Below are 20,879 nucleotides of genomic sequence, written 5' to 3' on the forward strand. Positions count from 1 at the left end.
CCATCAAAAAAGTCCTCTATAAAGGTTAGTTTGTGCCAATGTTTGATTCAGGAGTTCATTTTTCCTCTGGATTGGGTTCGAAATTACAAGGCTACGGAGTTGAACATTGATAGTCGTAAACTCAGAAATGGGTCGGCTGTTCAAAATCGATTATCAAGTAAAATGTTAAGTACACGTTGTCCAAAAACTTTATGATGGTGATACTAACGAGCGCTCTGCTTTTCGTTCATTTTTCTTTTGTCTTCTTCATATCTTTAGATAATTATTTAGATGGTTCATTCCAAATGAATAAAGAATTTAAAAAAAGTTATTGAAGTAATTTTTGGGAAAATTTTTTACAAGGAATAAATCACGACCTTTACTACCTCTTTTTTTAAAAAATTTTTGCCCAATGTTAAATATCATACTTTTAAACATAAAAAATAAAGTTGTTTTTTGATATTAAAAAATAATAAGTGGCTCTTAGCCGAAAAATTCCGTTATTTTTTAAAACAAGCAATCAGTTTCTTGACCTCAACTTTTTTTTCATAACATTAAATTTTTTAATATAAAATAAATAGAGTATTTAATATTTTGATTGAGATCAGGAAAGTTAGTAATATCATCTTTAAAAAAATTTGACTAAAAACCATGAATTTTTTTAATCACTAATAAGTAAATATACCATTTAGTTTTTTTTTTTGTATTGAAGAATATGACATTTATCATTAAGAGAAAAATATATATTAAGAAAGGGCATTACGGAACACGTGTACTATTAAAATTATTTTGTCTTATTTTAGCTACATCAAAATCGGAAAGTGAGATGACAAGATTGAGGATAAATGGGATAATCATAATCTAATTCTAATGGTACTTTTGATTTTTTCTACACAACAAAAGCAGTTATCAATCATATTTCACGATCTTTTCAATAAAAATCCACCGATCCTCTCGCTAAGGATTTTATTAACGCCCCCGACTGTTTTTAAATAAAATAATAACTCACAACAAGTTTTTTTTTTCTTCAAGGAATTATCTTTGGATAAATGAATTTGATAATTGTGTGCAAAATTTTTTTCAATTCGCTTAAAATGTTCTCGAGATTGAAATACTCACAGAATAAAATTAATATTAAGAGGTCTAAACTTTGGAACACTTTCCTAACCAAACTATTGGGAACATATTTCCCAGAATGCGACTATCATCTGTATTTTTGGGTCAGAAATCCGAATCCATTGAATATAAGGCATGTTTATACAGAGAAGTGTTTGTCTGTATAATTTTGTATCTTAAAATTAATTAGCATATTTGAAATCATCCCTTCTAACCATTTTGATTGAGACTTAGAACGCGAAAATCCAGTTGTTGTCGTAGTTAATTTACGTCGCACTAGAGCTGCATGATGGGCTATTGGCGACGGTCTGGGAAACACCCCTGAGGATGATCCGAAGACATGCCATCACAATTTTGATCCTCTGCAGAGAGGGGATGGCACCCCCGCTTCGGTAGCCCGACGACCTGCACGCGAAGTCGAGCACTTTACGATAGAACAGTTTAACGAGGACCAATACCGCACACCCTCGGTCCCTACGCAGACTGATCCAAGTGGTCACCCACCCGCACACTGACCGTAGCCAGTGATGCTTGACTTCGGTGATCTGCTGGGAACCGTGTCTTAACGATCAGTCCACTGCGGGACTGAAGATCCAGTTATTGGATTAAAAGTTATTCAGAGTGGTACATAATTTTTTTTTTGCGCCCTGTTTACTCCTGAAACACTAATAGAACACAAGCATGTTATTCCAATGGAAGGGGACAGATTTTACTTTATAATTTTTAATGTACTTTATTTCTTTGGGAAAATAAAAGAGCATTAATCATTTAACAAAATGATTCCTAGTGATAATTTCCTAGCATTTCTTTCAAAAAGTCATAAAAAGTTGAAGGTTAAACGAAAAAATTTGTAAAATATCCTTTTCAGCCGATGCAATTTTATGCCAGAAAACACAAGAAAATATTAGTGAAAGCAAAGTCAGTTCGCGAATGCTAAAAAACTTTTTCAACACTTAACAGTTGAGAAGTCCACATTAACTCTAGCTTATGAGTAGTTATGCTACTAGTATTGTAATTATTACTTTAATTTTGAATTATTCGATTGAAATTTGAGAAGTATATAGATATTTTCATCACGTTTAAAATAATATAATAGTAAAAATTTCTTTGCCTAATATTTAAAATTTAGTTGAAGAACATTTATATTATTGTCAAAACAAAAAATTTAAACCAATGTACAGAAGAATTTTGTTTATATTTTCATCTGTAAGGTTGTGTATACTCTTTGAGAAAACAAGCTTTTTAAATGCATTATATAGGTTTTTTATATGGCTAGTTCATAAATACCAGAAACTTGACTCCAGCATCTGGTACATTTCTTGAATTTCTTTTCTTTAAAAAGCTCTGTTTAAAATGTTAACATATTACATCTACCTTTTTTAAAACTTATTTATGTTCATAATGCATAATCTATAATCAGCAAAATACAAGCAATGGAATTGTTTTCAACAAAAATCTATTTTGTTATAGTAATTGATTGTAGTAAAATTTTGATCATTCACACTAAGGCAGCTTTTAAGAGATGTAAAAATTTTATATCTTTTAGTCTCATTCTTGCATGCAATTATACGTTTGTGCAAATTTAATTTAGATAAAATATAATATTTACTGCATTTTTTGGTCTTGAAATTAAAGTGCTCTGTAACTTTTTTGGCAAGATTGTTGGTTTAGTACATAGCACCTTTAAATAATTATCAAAAAAATAATTATCTGATGTGCCCATGTAAAGTTATTTTTACATTATAAGAAATTATTAGCAATTTTCATAACATTAGATGCTTTCCTGGTTCCATTCTCTGGAAAAATTTCTACATTGTGCTTAGGTTTTGCTAAGTAAAATTTCAGATACTAAAAGAATAAAGTTACATAGTATTTCTCCATTTAATTTCAGTGATAAAAGAAGAAAATATTTGAAGTTTTTGATATTGAAATATTTGAGAATTTGAATAATTTTAAATTATGTTCTTTATTGTGTCAAATATTTCAAAAAATGACAATTTAAAAATTGAACTCTTTTATTTCAGGATTTTTTTTTTAAAGTTAAAATTTCCACTCAATATAAATGTAAATATAACTTATGTAGTGTGATCAATGATCTTAATAAAAGAGTTGACAATGAAAATCCCCAATATTGTACTTAAATAACTTATCTTTTGTATAAAGTTTGAAATTACCTTACTAGTTATCACAGTGAAAAAATATCACAGAACACATAATAGAGATCACAATTAAAAAATATAATATTTAATTTATAGTAAAACATTTAAGCGTTGTAATTCTGTTTTCTGAGAAACATTTTCCATTGATTTGTATTCTTCGATAAGATCTTTTAAATCAGCAAGTGATGATTTGAAGTTATCATTCTCCATTGACTCTACTTCCAGGAAATGATGTAAATGAGCCTATTAAAAAAAATTAACATTTTAAAAAAACTTAAAATTTCAATTAAAATAACGCATACAAAAGAACAAAATTAGTTAAACTACATCATAGCATACAATAATTCCCAATTAATCCAATATAAATTTTAAAAGTCATGCGCATTTTTCACCGCATTTCATTAGTAGTATGAGAAATTTTCTTCATTATTGCTCTTATATCTGTGCAATATATTTAATGATAACTAATAACAAGGTAGCTAGTGTTTTATATAAAAAAAAAGAAAAAAAAACTGAATAACTCAGTAAAGGGGTATCAGATTTTTAATTGTTATTATCATTAGATTTCTGACAAAGAATTAGACTATTCTAAAGAATTCTAATCTTAGTTTAATGTACCTCAGTGAAATAATTGGAAGTGTTGCTTCTGAATAAAAAGTCACTTAAGACATTTAGCAAAAATCTTTAATGCAGTAAATGAAGCACTGGTAGACATGAAGTTTAAAGTACCATTATTTTTGCTCAATGCAACATCCTTACTACCTAAGCAAAAAAACATTTCTCCTTGCCTGAATTTATTTCTCCCGGTCGCAGTACCAATAGTTGCAAAGTTCTTTGTGAAACAATAGCCGCATTGAACGCGGTGTGCTTGAATCCATTTCTTTGAATTACTTAATATTTTTTGTTTCCAATTTGCAGTCTTTTCTCTTCAGTGAATATTTTTCGAAGTTTAATACAACCACAAAGCTGCTTGCATAAATTTGTAGTACATAATATTACATTTTTTTAAATAAATATTTTTCACATTCCTCCATTAGAATCATTCTAAATTTCTTAAAATTTTTATAAATACTTACAGAGAGAGAGAGAGTAAGCTTCAATTCTACCCATAAGGTGCATAAAAGTACTCTCAACAAAATTTCATTATTTTAAGTAACTATGATTACAAAATTGCATGTTTCTGAATTTTTCACGTTTTTTAATTTTTTGTGTCACAACAGCAATAACATACAAAAGTTTGCAAAATATTGATTACATACCTTTTTACGATACATTTTCATGAAGTTTTCTTTCAATAAATTCAATGGTTTTGATATTGATGATGTATTCGAAAGCATAAGAAGTGAGTGATGAGAATTAATATGAGGTACATCACAAAATCCTATCTTAAAACCATCTTCATTCCAAGGTACAAATTTTTGAGTATTTTTTAATCTAAAATGATCAAAAAGTGTAATTAAATAAAAAAAATTCTATTAACTAAGACATAAATGCATAGAAAAATATATTTTAAGAAACTTTTTTTACTAGTAAGGTTTTAACCATTATTTAACAAAAATTTGAATAATTATTCACTTTTTTACCAATCTAATTGCTATTCTATTAGAGTTTATTGTATTTTAACATAGTACAACAAAGAATGATTAAATATTAGGTTTTAAAATTATTTTTATAAAAGGAAAATGCTGAAAATTTTACAATATTTAAATTTAATATAACTGTGTTCCTTATGGCAAACTTTGCAGTGACCTTCTCTGTTGAAACAACCTTACCCCTTTTCCTGAATTAAAGATGTCAGGATAGCACCTTTGTCCTTGGAACTGAGGTGGGGAGTCACAGTTAGTTTACACCAATCTGCAGTTGGTGATGCGACCAGCTAAACTTTGGAGGCGGTGTGGACTTTTGACAATGGAGTGAGTGACATTGATGGTGATGCAGGAAAAGAGATATGAATTGCATTGTTTTCCTCTTGCTGATGTAATTCTTTTGTGAGAATTTCATTTGGTTGCAAGCCTGTGGTTGATTCTAGTTTTATTAGATCCTTGATTGTGAAAATAGCCTCTTAGCTTAGAAATTAAGCAGAAGATTTGATATAATGTAAGTGATGGGTTTTTTTGAAAAAATCAGTAATTGAAGCAAACTACGAATTACCTGCTACAGCTCTTTTGAAAATTATTAAAATTTTTTAGCAAATATAAAATATTTTTGCCTCACACTTGTAAATTACCATGGAAATCTCATAAGTTTATTGCAAAGTATGTATCACTGGAAATATAGCATATCAATCATTGTGAATAAATGAAGCCCAAATGGCATGTAGAAATAAAAATCACATAAATAAAAAAGTGACATAATTCAGATTTTCATGATTAAATCTAAGTCCCAAATCAAAAATAATACTTGTAGTAATAAAAAGAAATATGAAAAAAAAAATGTCAAATGATTGTAAATGTTCATGTGTAATCAGAATTCCATAAAAGAATGGTTTTGTGACTGGCGAGATTGACATAACAATCAAGAACATGGATTTAAAAATAAAGGGGTTGGGACAGAAAAAGATAGTGTTTAAAGTGATATTAGAGTTATCATATTTTGAGTTATTACATCTAGACTGTAGTAGGTTGTTATATATACTATAGTCGAAGAACTCCATATTAGCAAAAAATATAGATACCTGTATTCAGAAAAAAACTATAATACATTTTTCAAGAGCATCGTGCCCCTTTTACCCATATATTTCAAATGAGTATTATGCTGTAAAAAGATTACAATTATCTCACCTTTCAACATTGCTTAATGTATCAGACATAGAAATTCGACCTCGGCAAAGAATGGCACACCCAAGTAAAACTCCTTCTCTCAAAGGGCACTGAAATAACTGATGTGACATTGAAAAGGCTTCACTGAACATTTCATCAGGCTTTCTAAGAAATAAAATAATTATCACAAAGGAGAAAACAATTAAAATTTTGTAATTACTCTATGACTCAACTACAAAATGTAATTCGTTTCAGTTTATTTTTGAACTATAAGCATGCTTTGGAATTTCTCATTATATACCCGATTGATTCTGTGAACAACAAAATTGTATTTACCAATGTTATTCAATTTAAAAGGGTTGTTTAAAAAGAAAATTTCAGATAAACATGTCTTGATGCTTAAGCTTTTGACTTCACTAATGTCAAATTATATATTAAGCAAGTAATGGGACTAAATAATTTTAAAGAAAGTTTTTGTTTTAAATTGAAGAAATATGTATGTTTTCAAAGAGATTTAAGTATAAATACTATTACAGAATAAAAAAGTAAAAATGTAGAGTTTACAGCTAAAATTAGATTATAATTCAGTCCCACAAAAATTATTTAGTCCTTTAAATGAAGCAAAACATTTAAATAAAAATAAATCACGATCAAATGCAGTTTATAGATACTTTTAACTTAATTTACATATTTTTAGCACAAGCAAATTATATTGATTAATCAATTAATTAAAATCCCACTAAAATCAATGCAAGTTTATACAGACATTAATCAATCTGTCAAAGTGTTGCTTCTCTCTACCTTAAACAGTAACAGATAAAAGTTAACAGAATAGTGGTTATTGATAATTCAAAATGTTTTTTAGTAGTGAAAATGGAAAAGTTAAAATGTTGATAATAATGTACATTTTTATGTAAACAATAATCTTTATAGTGAGCATAAATTTAATACTTACTGACATAAGTCTTCAAAATAAAATACTGGAGAAACACTTGGTATAAGATAGTGCAGACGAGGATAAGGTGCCATATTCATTACAATTTCATTAATGTCAATATTTAGGCCACCAGGAAACCTGGAATAGCTGAAATAAACTGAATTTCAATGAAATAATAAAAGTTTTTTTTCTTTGCATTGAACTTAAAAAAAAAAAAAAAAACAGAAAAATTTATAGCATAAATAAATTTACAGAAGTTCATGAAATGTCATAAATTTTAGACTGTACAATAAGCAAACTTAGTTTAGAAAATTTAACATTGATGAGCAAAAGTTAGGAGGAATATCTAATAATGGGTACTAGTCAGTTAAGGGGTGCTACTTCAGACGCTAGAAGGGCAAATATTTTAGTTTTAAAACAGAGGTTTCATACAAATATTATAAAAAACTTTTAAGACAAATATTTTAAAATTTTCATGCTGGCTGGTCTAATTTCCTAAAAATGTCATATATATGTGACATAAAACATTTAACATTTTCCTTTTTGTTTGTAGCTTGAAATTACCTAAGTTTTCTCAATCAATTTATACCTAGTAATCAGCAAACTTTATATCTTGTAAAATAAACACAAGTGATTTGTGGCTGGATTCACAAAATCATTTAATTAAGTTTAAAAAGGAGTGTAGTGTTTCTAAAACACCCTTTTTATTTAAATTCTACTACAATTTACATACACAGTTTTTCCCCTGGCTGCACGGCTATATTAAAACAAAATTGCATAGTTCCTTTTTCATGAGTCTTAGCCTGCTTCTTTCCGCCTTGGAAGTTAGTTTTGAGATGTTCTTCTTTAAAAAAAAATAGGCAGTACTTGTCTACTGAATGTTTTGATAATGGATTAGCCAACGAGACAACAGAAGAGGGTTTTGGAGGGAGTGAGGAAAGGGAGTAGGAGAAGAAGTGGGCCTACAATGAGAGATAAGATTTAAATATTCATTCAATTTCATATGACTTTTGTTAATTTTCATTGCAGTGCAATGAACTTTTATAATTCTAAATTTACGTGATCCTTCTAATTTGCTTGCTATATATGAATTACCTTGCTTGACTTGATATATAATATTACTTTTCCCACATGGTCAAATATATACAATGGCGGTATGAATAGTCAGGGCTAAAGAGAGAATAGAAGGGCTAGGTGTCACTCCTTTGAAGAGACTCGTGCCGATCTAAGCTTCTGATTTCAGTCAGTGACGTCACGGCAGCGCAGCATCAACCTCTCGCTTTAAAAATAAATTGTTTCAAGTGTAACTTCTCTTAAATTTATTTCAATACATTCATTGTTGTCCATAATTTTTTATTTTGAGACAATTCTCGCATCTGATTGCAAAAATTTAACAGTCAAATATCACTGGCAAGAATTATTGTAAAGCACAAAATAATTGAATTATTATAAAACACAAACGTAAATTACTATAAAATGTACTAGAAAAATTTCAGTGAATAAAAAAGCAGTATGTTTTTTGTTTAGACGTTTAAGAACTTTTATTAGGTCATTGAAATTGATACTATCTCGTAACTTTAAACAGAATAGAAAAAGGTCAAAGAAAGAAAAATCCTGAACTTTAAAACTAAAAATTATTAACACTTCCAATTTCATAATGCATTTTTTAATGTCATTATTCAAAATATTTATGTGTTTTAACGCCTTAATTTTAAATACTTATGACCAAGTGTAATATTTCCATTATTATATGATCAAGGATTATTATATTTTTTTAGTAATTAGCATTTGAGGTTTTTGTTTCTTAGTGGTAATGTATAAAAAAAATTGCTATTACATATATATATGAAAATATATCAAAATTAGGCACCCTGATTAATAAACTATTGCTATCGGACAATATGTAACTATAAAAGTGCCTTTCTACACGTTTTTTTATTTAACAGCAAAAGTTAAAAACTGAAATTAGAAAAAGATAAAGAAACGATGACGACGACCATAGAAAATTTTTTCTGACTTAAAATGTTATTTTTTAATAATTTGAGGAATACCAAGAAAATGGATGAATACTATAGTTTTGAACAGAAATAATTTGCTAGCAATGTAAAGTTTGATAGCTATTGCCAGAAAGGTCTCAAATATGCAATTCATTTCTTAAGGAAAGTGTAAACAGCAAAGTTTTCATATAATTTTAGTTGCGATTTTTGAGATCTGTGGATCACAAGGTGGGGAATCGAAGCTTCAGCTTTGAGTAAGGAATGAATTAGCCCTTCTTTAGCCCTGATGAAAAGTAGACAAATTTCTTAGCATTAAAGTGATGTAAAATAAATTAGTAATTCTTTATGATTTTTATTCTACACAATGTGTTTATTTTTGTGTATGCATGCGTTGTTGCTGGTGATCTGGGCAAGGCTTTAGTTAGATAACTATTCTAAAACTTATTTGTAGTCAATTTTATTATGCTACCCTTCATTAAAGATAATTCACAACACTATTCTTAATTATTTTATTCCACTATACATGATCTAGTTCCCTATATATTGTCACCACAGAGATATTTATTTGTAAAATGGGTCATTATTGAAAACAATGTTAAATTCTGTGTGCACTATCTTTCATTAGTGTTACATGCCATAACAATCTCTTTTTATTAGCAAGAGAATAAAAATTTGATAGAATCCTTCATCAAAAATATTTTATAGAATACGAAAAAATCAAAGTAAACAATGTTATACATCAAGATTATTTCTTGTTATTATTTAAAAGATTGAATACTGCTTAAGAGGACCCAGTACCTAGAGAAGAAATTTAAATTAATTAACACTTAGGAAACATTGTCTTTAAAGAGGGGATAATTGTAAGAATAATGTCAAAATGACAGTGATATATGATAGAGGGCCAACTACACTGTGTCATCGTCACATGACATATGGTCAAAGGAAAACTGAACAATGTAACTATATCATTAGTTTCAAAAAGTGATTCTGCTATATGAGGTCCGGTCTTTATTTTTAAATTCGTTTTTTTAGATTCCTTGCAAACTACACAGAATAAAATATGAAATAGTGATCTAGATAAACTATAAATGTAAATATATAATAGTAATGATAATATATAAACGTAAATAGGCAATTTATAAATAATATAGAATAATAGAAAAGCGATAAAAATGGAAATATAATAAATTATAAAAAAAATTTTAAAGAGAAAAATAAAGAATTTTGTAATGACATATCTTTTTTACATTTCATCATGGGTATAGTTTTTATTTCCTGTAAAAAGTAATAATAATTTCATAAAAATTTTATAATTTATTTTTATTGTTTTGTAAGTTTAAGTTTGGTGCTTGCCTGAAGTTGCTTTCTAATTTATATATTTTAGTAGTGATATAACGATTAAATTTACAATTGTGAGCAGTAATTTTTTTTAACTCAGTACTTTTGATTTTGAAGAACATTGTTAGGGATATGTATATTTTTATTTAAATTATATGTATGCAGTTGTAGTCAAAGTCATTATAAATCAACTTTGTTAAACCAAGATAAAAATATTTAGGTATACATTTTGTTATTGATTATTTGAATCAAAATTATTACTCAAAATTATAATTTTATCTTAAACAAAAAAAGATAACAGCCATATTTATGTTTTTACAAAATGTTAAACACATCGTGAAATTTTAATGCAGTTTAAGTAGACAAGAATCATTTTTGCTTATTAATAACCTAGATTTTGCATAAATTTTTTTTTATTGCTCTCTGTACTTTTGCATCAAAAACAGGTAGGTGTATTATCCATTTGCATAAATAAAGTTGTGACATTTATGTTTGTATCTGTTGTTTAAGGATTTTTTAATGTTAATTTGTAACATAACGTGACCCTGCCTCAATGGGTTTTGTACATTTTTACTTTAGCTATTTCTTGTTATAATATTTGTATGAAGAAAGATGAAAACAGGTACTAAGAGTACATTAGTAACTGAAAAAAGAATTTGACAACAGAGAGTTCAATTCAGTTTATAGTTTACACAGTGTTCCCCATAAGCTTTTTTTGAAAGCCCACCCACCCTGCCTGCCCTTTGATAACAATAAATGCACCCTCTATGCCCTTTGTGTAAAAACAAGCAGTCATCCCTTAAAAACACTGCCTTTTTTCATACACCATTTTGAAAAAAAAATTAACTCACTATTTAAATAATAATTACACACTGTTATAATTCTCTGTGTTTTTAGTTTAATTCTGATTACTATCACAAATATTTACTTTGTTAGGATTATTAGCAACAGGTAAAATTTTTATAAGTCTCTTTTTTTGGAGGGAGGAGGGGTTGAGATATTCATAAATTAAAGTGATTTTAAATTTTAAAACTATTTTTTCAATAAATACCTTTTTTTATTAAAAAAAATACACATTTAAATGTTAATTTTCTAATAATTTTCAGTTTCAATTATAGAAAAAAGCTTTCAAGTAGTTTATCAATTAATCATTATTTTGTTACTTTACTTTTTTGTGAAAAAAAATTATGCTCTAAGATTGTCTTTTAGCATGTCTTTAATTATTTTCATTAATTAAAAATTTCTCTTCTTTGAAATATACAACTAAAATAGTATAAGAGGGTAGTCTAAAAACTGTTGAGGATAAAATTCAGTTCTTACACAATATAAAAATTTTTTTACGGTCTTAAGTGGGTGCCCTTTTCAAAGAGGAAGCACCCTGCCCTTTTTTTTATTCTTAGGGAGAACTCTGGATTATGTGGCAGTGCAAGCCCAGAGTGTTTACTTTTTATGCATGGAAAAGTTTCTGTGATAAAATATACCAAACTTTTAACTGTATATAAAATGAAATCATCTTAAAGTTACAATTTTTCTTGTTATCAAATCATTACTTACAAATAACCTATGAAAGAATAAAATTTTTGACAAAAAAATTAATCAAAGAGTACAAGAGAAGGCAATAAAAGCATTAAGGATTTCAAATACTGAATATTTTTGGAGGTTTATAAATTCATTAAGAATTTAAAAATTTAATCTATAAATTTCTTAAAGAGATTTTCAGTGAGCAAAAGGCAATTAATTATAAACGCATACAGCATCTTTTGATATTTTTTTAAAATATTGAAACAGTTGTAAATATGTAACTACAAAGTAATGAGAAATAATTATGAAAACTACAAAGCTAGATTAAAAAAACATGCCAACTCTAAAATAATTAAAAGTAGTTAGAGTGGATAAAGATAAAATGGTATACCATGTGAGGTTTAGGATAGCATTAGAAACTATATCATTCATATCTTCAAAAGGTCTTGCATCTTTACCACTAGTGTTAGCAGAGAATGGACGAGATTTTACAGCATTCAAGTGAGATTGTGAATTCCTTATTTTTGAAAATTTAAAACACATTTCTGTTAAAGTCTGAAAGGATAAAATTTTTTTTTATACATAATTCATTTTTATTTAATATAATTCACATTGTATTAAATAATTTTAATTTCATATTTTAAAATTTCAGGGGTAATTGTGAGCCCAACTCAAAAATCCGGAAAATTTCTAGAGTAAAATCATTAATGAGGCATTTAAAAAAAAATTAATGTCTTTATAAATTTAAATCATTGATATTTCACAACATGTAATTCTAAATAAATTATATGCAGCAAAATTTAAATTAATAATTATAAATAAGTTTACTTTTATCTCTAATCACATTTATTACTCTACCAGAAAAAAATATTTACAAATAAAAGAGATGCCAAGCATAAATTCGAGTTCTAATATTTTTAAATAAAATATACAAGAAGTTTTATACATTAATGTGATCGATGATTTTTTGAAACTTCTGAACCTTGGATTTCCGGAGCACAATCATCTCTGAAATTTGTCAGAAATCACATAAAGCAAAATACACCTCTGAATTTTTTTAAAGACCTACTACCATATTAACATGACATATTTTGAATTTTTGCATTCTGCAGTTGACATTGAAAATTCGAAAAGTCAAAAGTATTAGATTTCAAAACATTAAGAAACGGGTAGTACTTGTATTCTCTCAAAAATGCTTACAAACTAATATAAGCTTTATTGATATATTTTAAGAATGAATAAAAGCCGTTTTAAACTAAAATCCTTCTAGAATAAAATATAATAAAAAAATTTCAAGTAGTATTAATCATTTAGGTATATTATAATTTTACATTGTGATGAGATGTTGCTATAAGGCTATAGTGCAACAAAAAAATGGTTTAATGTTTTATATCAAAATATAGTTACTTCATTATATTTTTAATGAAATTCTTTTACCTATTTTCAATTTTTGGGCAGCTTAGAAGATATTGGTCTAAAATATTATATAAATATGCCACACCTTGTTGCTTTTTTAAAACTTAAAATCAAATTATTTTGAATCATTATCATTGCATAAAATTATTCTCAAAATTCAGTAAAATTATACAAGAAAATAGACATTAAGATAATAATCCTGGATTGAACCCTTCATAGTACACCATATGAACAATAATTGCAATATAGTGCTGAAATGGAATGGTTTAATGACAAAAAGAAAAAAATAATAGAAGAAGCATTCTTAATATTTGCAATTTTGTTACTTAATAATGACAGTATATGACAATAATAATGACAGTAATAATAATAGACAATAATAATAGTCAGGCTTATTGCTGTCCCTTGACAGAGTCACAACAGAAACTAAGGATACTGAATCCCCGTAAATATTCAAAAGAAACAAACTTTTTCAACTTAATATTGACTACACTAACAAGAAATATTATATAAACAAGATTTTTTTTTCTCAAAACATTTATCTAATATAATTTGAGTATATTCAAGAGTTTAGACACATTCAATTTTTCAGGATGGCCACAAATCAAGGAAAGACATCTTTCTATAAGTTAAACTTATAAGAGGTAATTTTTACTTTCAAGAAATTAAATCAAAGGTAGCCAATCTATTATTTTAATAAACATTATTCATTTAAGAATAATTTGGGGGCACTTAGTGCTGATATTTAGACTGTAAGCAAATTTTTAAGTTAAGAAACTCACTGATTCCAATAGACTGATCTCATATTTTGAATATGATTATTATCCAAACAATCTCTGTTACTTTCGGTGAAAATCGGAGAGAGAAGGACTATTATTGGGAGAACCAATTGTTTTTGAATTGAGTGCATATTTATTTTTCAGGTTATTTAAGTTTTTTTGGTCAATAAATGAATATCAAATAAATACCTTAGTTTGAATGATTTATTCTTAAAGTAAAGTAAAATACTGTACATACTATTTTAAGCAAAAAAAGGATTGATTGAACTTAAAAATAGACAAAAATTTGAAAGGTTTCAAACATATTTAACTTACTTTTAAAAATTGCCAGATTGGTAAGAAATTTTTGTTTAGATAAAAAACAATAAATAATATTCAAATATAAGAAACTGGATAACAATCATTTTTATCCTTAAAAAATGTGGATCTTCTTTACACTAGAAGTTTGTAATCTTTTCATTAAGAATATAGAGAGCTGGGCAGAAATAGACAAGCTTAACCTAACAAGCATAACAATTGTTATGAATTCATAACAGTTATAAAAATAGCATGTTACTTACTAAAAAGTACTATACCATGGGACAAAAGAATCTTTGAGAAACCGCCTTAACTGAAGTTAAAAAATACAGAACTTGATGTTAAGGTTTGGAATGTTTGTTTTTCATTTCTGAAGAAATTTAAAAACCATTTACTTAAAGAATACTTGTTGTTATAACTTGAGGATATTCCTTGTTACTTGTAAACTCTCCAAGACGATTCACCAGTGGGCAAATTCATGAATGTAGACAGTTACAAAATTGGTGTCACGGTAAACCTGCCCCAGGATCCTACCCCTAATTTTACCACCTGGGGATAATTACAGCTTTAGTCCTCTCTCCATCGTTCATGTCGGAGTCTAGTGGCTGATAGGGGTTGTTAGGTTTGGTGAGCTATCGCTTACATTTCTCGCCTTGGTGATAATTATTTAACACCAAAGCACTGTCCCACCACATGGAAGCGTTTATCACAGCTCTATCTATGATGATTTCGCCAATCAACTAAATAAGGAAATAAGATATTCGTTAGAGCTCTCGCTTGAAATCTTGCGAATAAAATTAAGTAAAAGTTTTACTTATTTGAAATGTGATGGCTACGCTATCAGTATTAATGTTACGAGTGATAATGATCAGTATTAATGATATTAATAATAAATATTATTAAAAAAATAAGTTGTTTTTATTTATTCTTTTTGTCAAAAGGAATTTTTTAAAATTTATTTTCTTTGATTGTGCAGATTCATTCATTTAGATATTTATTTATTAATAATAAATATTATTAGAAAAATAAGTTGTTTTTATTTATTCTTTTTGTCAAAAGGAATTTTTTAAAATTTATTTTCCTTGATTGTGCAGGTTCATTCATTTAGATATTTATTTATTAATAATAAATATTATTAAAAAAATAAGTTGTTTTTATTTATTCTTTTTGTCAAAAGGAATTTTTTTTAATTTATTTTCTTTGATTGTGCAGGTTCATTCATTTAGATATTTATTTATTAATAATAAATATTATTAAAAAAATAAGTTGTTTTTATTTATTCTTTTTGTCAAAAGGAATTTTTTTTAATTTATTTTCTTTGATTGTGCAGGTTCATTCATTTAGATATTTATTTATTAATAATAAATATTATTAAAAAAAAATATATATATATTTTTTTCCTTTTCGTCAAATGGAATTTTTTTTATTTAAACTATTCATAAAGAAATAATAAAATAAATGATGCTTTTGCTCTTTTGACTCCTAAGAAAGTTTTCGATTCTTTCGAGAATATACATTTTTCACATCAGTGTTTGTGAATACACCTTTTAAAGTTTTGAATTTGCTTTTTTGTTTTTTTTATCTTGAAAAATTTTTTAAGATTCAATTTCCTCTATTCAATTCCCTCTTTGACTGGCCTGCTTGGCAAAACTCTTGATCTGGTCTGTTCTGGATAAAATGGATACAACAAATGTAATTTTACCTTAATTTAACTTACTGCTAATAGACAGAAACAACATATGATTTTGTTTAATAGAGCAATGAAATCAAATGATCATCAGCTAAAAAAAATTTTAAACATGAGAAAAAATTTTTTTATAAGTCCTGTATAACTAAATTTTCCATGTTTTCCCTAAATCTGAAATATGTTTAATTTGTAAAATTATATTTCGTACACGAAATTAATTTATTTAGTTAGCTTATGACTTTAGTGTTTTTTGATCATATTTGTTTCTATTTTTAACTCCTTTTTGTTGTTATTATGTGTTTAAAGTTAATAAGGCTGCTCAATTTTTTTATTAATAAGGCTTTTAAATTTCTTAATCAAAGTCGAAAGAATTTCTTAAAATTATAAATCGAAACTATATATGAAATTTTGACAGCTTTGTTTTTATTTCAAACGTGTGCATTTAATTTAATGAAATAAAAATAAATAAAAAAATGGAAAAATATAAATAAATGACTGAATCAAATAAAAAACTTCGTTGTCATATCATGGTTAAAATAATTTGAGTATAAATAAATTATTTAAAAATAAGCAAATTTTTAGTTTAAAAGGCAAAATTTTTTTTTATTTGTTTAAAAGGTAATTATGGTCCATCATTCGATCATGAGACTATTTAACATCTGTTCCTAAGGATCAGAATTCTTTTTTATTTTACTTTATAGGAAAAATGATATATACTTAATACTTTCATGTGATATGCTGCAATTTTAAATACCTAAAAGATGATTGAAATTGTCAATTCAAAAAACAATTAATACTTTAACAATTAATACGCAAAAAAGTAGTAAAAAAATAATTGTCGCAAAAAAAAATGATATTAAGTAAGACTGAAACAAAAATGATATCAAAATATGCTGAAGCACTAGTGAGACAGGTGGGATGAAAGACATCGAAAACAATTTGATTGAATCGTAAAACTAGAAGGTGTTTTTAAAATCCGGAAATCAATCAGGCTTCGATTTTTTTGTCACGAAATTTAATAGGGGCTATTCGTTAGATTTCAATATGGGTTATGTTTTTTCTCTTAGATTAAATATTAAACATTAACAAATATTTGTCTTTTAAAATCTTACTCTCTATAATAATTATTAATTCTATACTCATTCTATAATAATCTTATAACAATTATTCTATAATTGTAATTCTAACACTAAATGTTAATTGATATAAAGCTTCAGTGTGTTCCATTGATATATTAAATGTTTTCCATAGGCGGAGCCCCGACATTACGATTAAAGTTTATTAAGGTAATTACGAATATTATAACCTAAAAAAAGACTATTTTTAAAATATTTAATTCGAGGAATGTAGATTTTTCATCGTTTTATCATTTTCAGTCTTAAATAAGGTTTTATATCTGACAGTTAAATTTGCAGTCCTTGTGTTATATCTAATCTAGTTTTGAATTTATTTTTGGTGCATATACATAAGCTGAAAACGAATAAGATAAGCCGAATTATGGTTTACTTCTAAATGAACTGAAGATACTTGTTATAAACGATAAAAATGGTAATTTGGAAAGCATTTTTCAAGAATGTCAAGTATCTAAATGACTTAATTTATTAAATTTAAAAAATTTTTTTTTCATATATCCTCAAGGCAGGTGTGTATATTTGGGGCTGATGATTATGAAATCTAACACAAAACTGTGATATCGTGGGTTCTATTCCAGCTGAAGACACTTTTTAATTATTATTTTTTAATACTGAAAAATGTTTTTCTTATTTTTTTAAGTACGCATGTTAATAACTAATAATTTAGCAATTATATAAAAAACTGGAAGGCTCCGCTACCTGTTCATTTTGCTCACTAACCCTCGTGGTTGCTTCTGCATTCATTGCAAGTTAAGAGGAAAAACGGTTTATTTCCTTTTTTTTTCTACAAAAATTCCGATTGAATTACCATTTACATTTTGAAAATGACTAAATTTGAGGCAAATCAATAAAATTGGTACCAATTAATAAAATTAGAAAATTGGTACCTGAGTTATTACTCAATAAAGTTGGACTCATGGGATAGAACATTCTCCTCCGAATGAGGTGCACCGAGTTCGAATCCCGGTGATGGCTGATCGATATGAATTCCACACCCGGCTTTTACCGACCACAGTGCTGACGTGAAATATCCTCAGTGGTAGGCGGATCATGGATTAGAGTTCCCTTGGTATCAGACTAACCATGGGAGGATTTCGTGGTTTTCCTCTCCATTATGGCCTATGCTAGCTCTTCTTTTATTAAAATCTATAGGTTATCATCTCATACACTCTGAGATTTCATACATATTGCCGCAAACATAATTTTTATACAATGGCAGCTAAGTTTATATTTTGAATAAATATTTAGTTAACTCCTATGATTATGTCAATTATTTGAATACAAAATATAGTGAATTATTATTAATACAGCCAGACCTCGATATAAGGTTACCCGCATATAAGGTCACTTTTCCAAAGTCCCGGCTCACTGAATAGGAATTCTTTGTTACAGATTATCGGATATATGGTCAAGTTTTAAACATTGTTATCGCTCATAAGGTCATTTTTATCTGAGGCGAGGGGAGCTCTTTTCTAACAAAAGCCTATTTAACTTCCTTACAAGGCAATTACCTCTCTCGAGTTCAAGGAAAATGCTGCAGCCAATGAACAAGTTGCAATTTCTGAAATTGTTTCATAAGTTGTGGACAGTGAAGACAATAAGAGTGATCCTGAGCCAGTAGCTGTAACCCAAGTGGAAGCCTTCAATGCAATAAATGACATACGAAATTTTTTTAAAAACCATGAGGGAGCTGAGGAACATTTCGAGAAGTTACAATATCTAGAAGACATTGTTCGAAAAATGAAACCAAAAACGAGACAGACCTGCATAAATGATTATTTTAAATAAGGTAAGATGCAAAGTATGTATGTACAGTTTGAGGAAATTTGTAAACAGCTCTATTTTTAATTAATTTTTTTTTTTGAAATCTAACTTTCTTTTAATTCTTTACTAATTCTGTTAAAATTCATTGAATTAAGTATTTAATTTATGACCGATCGTTTTCGTTTGTATTACCATTTTTAAAAATTCATAATGTGTACTATTAACGTGCTTAGTTACGAACTGCTAAGGAATCGGTTAAAAGGTCTGACTGTAGTTATATTTAAAATACTCTAAAAACTTTCATACTTTGTGTTCTTTTATTATAAAGAATAGTATCATGATGACAAATAAACTAAAAATGATGTTTACTCTGTTGCGTATTTTATTTTGTAAACAACTTAAATATTGAGATCTGCGTAAAATATAAAAATGACAATATCAACTATTTGAATTGCCCTTTTACGTGCCAAATTCTTTCAATTAAACATAATTTTTTGTGTGGTAATATTAACATATACTGTAGTAATAAACATTTCTTAATGTAGCCTATTTTTTTTCCTATAGTGGTTTTTCCCTCCTTGAAAGCGAGTCCCTCATATTTAAAACAATGTGCACAGTTATGGTTATTATGCAAAAATAAAATTCTTACATTTCATATGAAGAATCCTTATCAGCATATGTATCTACAACATAATCGTGCATCTTAGTAGTGGCGATGCCTACAGGAGGAAATTCGATAAAATCGCCAAATGTCCGATGTGAGTTTTGGCGAAATTCACGACGAGCCAAGATCAAAATTTATGTTAACCTTTCTTGCTGTAAAAATCCTTCTTAAGTTCTTGGCTACTTACAAATAAGCCAAGCAAAATTTGAAAGCAACCCTTATTAAACCCCTCCAGTTGACTATTACTCTTGTCAAGTCTTCTATTCACACTTACCCCTTCGTTATCCTCCCTCTAATTTCGCCTTGGGGGGTTTGGGGCAGATCGCTAGTGGAATCACAAAATTTATATAGATGGTTTGTAAAACTTAATTCATAATTTTTGAAAGCAATTAGTCTGTTTTCAGAAGTTCATCAATATTACAATAATATTTAGTTTAAATATTTAATAACCATCAAAAAAATCATTGCCTTCTTTATTAAACTGGACTAAACTAGCACATTCTTTACTTACTGGAAATCAAAATACTAGACCAAAACATTATTTTGTAACATATTGGGAATTTTCAACACAAATTATCATAAAGTGCAAAGTAAATAAACGGGTAACTAGTTTTAGTGTTAATAACAGAAGTAAAAACGTTAAACATATAAAAAAAAAGAATTTTTTTTGCCGTCCAATAGTTTACTGAAATTTGAAAACATGTCAAAAAAAGAAACTATAATTTAAAAAAAAAAAAAAACAACCTTAGTTACATTTCAATTTTAATGTGCACCATTTTAGTTTTAGGTTAAAACTTTTGAAGAAGAATTATATTTTTGTATCTAGCTATTTGAAGTAATAAATTAAAATTTTAATTCATAAATAAGAGTTAAATACTAAAAAAAATTTACAATTATTCAAGTTTTTAATGAAATTAGTTTAATATTAATAAATAAAAACAAGTAAACATAAAAAATATAAAAACACTATTTATGTAAGTTTTTTGTTAGTGTTGTTTTATGAATGATAAACTAGTAAAAGAAAGAGATTAATAACTTGAGTTTAAATGACAACAATTTAAAAAAAAATGAACAATGCTCTTTAACAAATAAAACATGAAATACAATCAACATTAACTGAAAAAAAAGAAGAAAGAACTATTGTTCAAAAAATTATTGTTTGAATTACGAAAATAATTATTTAAACAATAAAAAAGTTGGGTATTCACAAGGCAAAAGAGGTTATTTGTGACTATTCCTTTAAGTATAATAAAAACTAACAAAAATAAAAACTAATCATGTCATTATTTATTGTTTAAATTTTGGGAACATCTTACACTCCAGCAAATATTCT

The 20,879-nt window shown here is 27.1% G+C and overlaps 1 protein-coding gene across 2 annotated transcripts in view; it reads right to left on the reverse strand.

The window, feature by feature from the left end:
- Positions 1-3,092: 3,092 nt before the first annotated feature.
- LOC107440620 (tubulin epsilon chain) overlaps positions 3,093-20,879 on the reverse strand; it is a 50,709-nt gene continuing 32,922 nt past the window's right edge. For both annotated transcript variants that reach the window (XM_087154845.1, XM_087154846.1), the window contains exons 9-13: positions 12,198-12,361; positions 6,969-7,097; positions 6,035-6,178; positions 4,514-4,688; positions 3,093-3,497 (exon numbers count right to left, since the gene is read on the reverse strand). In XM_087154845.1, the coding sequence (XP_087010971.1) occupies positions 3,345-3,497; positions 4,514-4,688; positions 6,035-6,178; positions 6,969-7,097; positions 12,198-12,361 (765 nt within the window). In that variant the 3' untranslated portion in view covers positions 3,093-3,344. The remainder of the gene's footprint in view (positions 3,498-4,513; positions 4,689-6,034; positions 6,179-6,968; positions 7,098-12,197; positions 12,362-20,879) is intronic.

Source organism: Parasteatoda tepidariorum, chromosome 11, assembly GCF_982258835.1.
Source record: "Parasteatoda tepidariorum strain Cologne lab strain chromosome 11, Ptep-v5.0, whole genome shotgun sequence".
Lineage (NCBI taxonomy): Eukaryota > Metazoa > Arthropoda > Arachnida > Araneae > Theridiidae > Parasteatoda > Parasteatoda tepidariorum.